Source organism: Silene latifolia, chromosome 11 (genome assembly GCF_048544455.1).
Source record: "Silene latifolia isolate original U9 population chromosome 11, ASM4854445v1, whole genome shotgun sequence".
Taxonomy (NCBI): Eukaryota; Viridiplantae; Streptophyta; class Magnoliopsida; order Caryophyllales; family Caryophyllaceae; genus Silene; species Silene latifolia.
This window is the reverse complement of record NC_133536.1, coordinates 11178567-11181672: the sequence shown is the minus strand read 5'-3', so window position 1 is coordinate 11181672 and position 3106 is coordinate 11178567. Positions and strand designations below refer to the sequence as shown.

The 3106-nt window shown below is 36.4% G+C and overlaps 1 protein-coding gene across 2 annotated transcripts; it reads right to left on the bottom strand.

Moving 5' to 3' along the window:
• Nucleotides 1–210: 210 nt before the first annotated feature.
• LOC141611009 (inorganic pyrophosphatase 2-like) lies at nt 211–2794 on the bottom strand. 2 transcript variants are annotated; one of them, XM_074429400.1, is made up of 5 exons: nt 2563–2789; nt 2238–2359; nt 1967–2171; nt 1512–1862; nt 211–842 (listed from the first exon to the last, which is right to left on the bottom strand). In XM_074429400.1, the coding sequence occupies exons 1-5, from the start codon at nt 2698–2700 to the stop codon at nt 675–677; spliced, it is 984 nt and encodes a 327-aa protein (XP_074285501.1). In that variant the 5' UTR covers nt 2701–2789; the 3' UTR covers nt 211–674. The 2 variants fall into 2 exon arrangements, with proteins under 2 accessions (XP_074285501.1, XP_074285500.1); XM_074429399.1 differs by having other exon boundaries at nt 1967–2359; nt 2563–2794.
• Between the last annotated feature and the right edge of the window lie 312 nt (nt 2795–3106).

The window sequence follows — 3106 nt, the reverse complement described above, 5'->3', positions numbered from 1 at the left end:
TTAATTGAAAAGTAATAAGATATAATTCTTATTCTTATTAAGAGCACGATTATTAACGACTTTAAGTAGTACACACCATGGAAAAGAATAATGTTGGTGACATTAAACTTTTTTTAGAAGTAGATAAAAAATGAAGATTTTCCATTTATATAACATGTTTGAATGGATTCAATCAATTTTCAACGTTTGGTTTGAACATTTTGGAATATAGTTAGATAGTTGATTGATTCTAAGTTTATAACTCTATACTTACATGATATCACACCCCATTTTTTCAATTAAATCAATTTAATTACTTTGAACCAAACAACCCCTAAAGTCATTAGTTATATATTCTACAAACGAAGACAAGCTTACATTTTTCATATGCACAAACTTACATTTTGTACAAGTTCACCTAATAACAAGACGCTATTTAGTTACCGTTCATCGCACGGGCACAAAATCTAGTTAATAATAATTGCAAGTAGGTCCTCAAATGCAACCATTGGAGTTGCTCAAGAGCTCATTTTCCAACGCATAATTTTGCACATTCCTTACATAAATTTAGACCGAGTAATGATTCAAAATTGATCATCAAAGTCGAAAAGGAATGAGATGTGCTAATGTTAATCAATAAGAAGATTCCAATTTAATGTGACCTCCAAACTACACGAACAGCCGAACAGGAAAGGCTAATGGTAGACTGGTAGTCCAGCAGGCTGCTTCCTCAATAGATATGATATTGGCATTATTCTGCTACCCTGTGATTCCCATGGCATCTTCATTGGTAGTATGCCAAAAGACGACGTTCTTGGATACTGTGTATGTAATATGGCACTGCATACGTGTCGCGGCCGACCCTGCAAATTGACATAATAAACATTAAAAGTTTAGAATTCAACTCCATAAAAATCGAACATGATGCTCAACTCGAGAATGTAATGGTAATATACTTTATGTAACTCGATTCCTGAAGAGCGACACTGGCTCAACTTTCAGGTATTTCGATCCTTGTATACAAGCTATGCAGGCATAACTGCATAAGACCGGTCCAAAACCGGACCGGACCGGTTGAACCGGCGGACCGGCTAACCACCTAACCCAAGACCGAGGCTCGGACCGATTAAAAGGGGACCTGAACCGGATCGGAACGGTTTTTGTCGGGTTTGGACCGGACCAATACCACTTTACAAGGCAAAATAACCCCTAATAACAACTAACAATCGGGTCTGGACCGGACCGGTATTATCCGGTCTGGACCGGACCGGCCGGTCCGATTTGTAACCCCTAATAAAAACTAACAATCGGGTACAATTTTCGAGCCAATGAAAAACCGTGTCACATACAAGCTCCATAAATCACACTTGCAAACCTTCATGAAAGGAATGAATGCAACAAGGGCGAGCTTTGATTATGCTAAACAACAAGTACAAAAGGGTACAAGTATCGGTCCCTCTTCTCGTCATGATGTTACATGTAAACTAACAAAAGAAAAAACCGGAAAAAAAAATCAGTTCTTAGAACGGTACAGGCAGAGGTTTAGGCAACTCATGAGACGACATTGGCATTGTCTCGAGTTTGCAATCAACGCTGAGGAATTGAGACGTCGACATGGTGTTGTAATCTCCCGTTAAGAGTATGTCTTGGATTGTAGACAATAGTACTCGTTCAAGATCCGCTCCATCGCTCCACTCATGGATCTTGGCTCGGATTAAGCTCGGATTGGCCGAGATTAATTGCCAGGCTGGGAAGTCCTTTCTTGGTAGTACATGATCACCGTCCCTTAGTTTTAAAGACGGACAATAGTCTCCACTTCCGTCTCCTAAATAAATTATCTTCTTGTTCCCTACTTCGGATAGTATCCTTTTTATAACTTCGCCCTGTTAAAATTAATCATTAGAATTCGTTAGAATCGAATTCAAATTAATGATTAATCGAATGACTAAGGGATTTATCGAATTTAAACGAAGACGCTTTAATATACCTTGCACATATTTGGAGGGCATGGATTGCAACAACCATGAGAAGACTTGGTGAAATCATGGTGAGGATGAATCCTCAATCTCCCTTCCTCATCCACATAACTAGGGTTTGTGTTGAATTCGGAGAAATAATCTCTTAACCCGAGATGATCCAATATTATTTCGATGAAGAACGTATTCGCATCACTAACAATCCTCAAATCACACCTAAACAAAAACAAATCCCAACATTCAACGTTAAGATTTTCTAAAATAGTGAAAATCTTTACGTACCCTAAAGCATGGGCAGCTTTGATAGCCGGAATAACGCGAGGATGAATCGGAATTCTTGTTAAAACTTCCGCAATTTGATTAATTGTAACTCCTTGTTCATGCATTCTTTTCATCAATGTATCCTGTTAAATAATAATTAAAAATAATCAAAAAAAAACAATTCACAAAACAGAGAAAACAGAGCTGTAAACTTTTTTAAAGAAAATACGAAATTAAAAAATGAGTAAGTCTTGTTTAAAGAGTTTTAAATTAAAATCGTCTGAAACAAGAATTTGTGTAAAGAAACACACGGAGTAAGAAATAGTAAAAAGCAAGAAAAACGTACCATGAGGGTGTTCCATGGCAATGTAGGAAGGAGCTCATTAAAAAGCTCCGTAAAACCCAACTCGTCAACAACCCAATTATCACTATCGACGTCAATGATCGTTTTATCAAAGTCGAAAATCGCAACAATTCCCTCCATTATTAATATATCACCAAGAACAATAACAATAACTTCAAAGAAATTTTAATGGGATTTTTTTTGTGTGTGATTATGTGTGTGTTTGGTTGATATTAACGTAAGAAATTGTGATTAGGGTATTTATAGTAACATAGATATGAAAGGTTTAGCTCTAAATGTACGCGGAAAATATGAAAGATGCCAAAGGAATATTACCAACAATTCTATGCGTAAAATTATATTGCAAGCTAATTAAGACCGCCTTTAGTCTTCCTTAATTCTAGGTCTAGAAAACACGTTTTGGTGTGCGTTAATCTAGTCATTTTAGGATTAGTGAGTTTTTACGTAAATTTAGAATCGTTAGATTACAGTCGCGTTTTATATCCAAGGGTTAGAAATTAAATGGTTTATAATAACTTGGAAAGGA

What these genes read in the sequence shown, in the direction of transcription:
- LOC141611009 (XM_074429399.1), bottom strand. Translation starts at nt 2,700, where the DNA reads ATGGAGGGAATTGTTGCGATTTTCGACTTTGATAAAACGATCATTGAC. An exon ending in TGCCATGGAACACCCTCATG is followed by an intron (nt 2,360 to 2,562) that starts GTACGTTTTTCT and finishes ATTATTTAACAG; the next exon opens with GATACATTGATGAAAAGAAT. An exon ending in AGTTGCCTAAACCTCTGCCT is followed by an intron (nt 843 to 1,511) that starts GTACCGTTCTAA and finishes GTCAATTTGCAG; the next exon opens with GGTCGGCCGCGACACGTATG.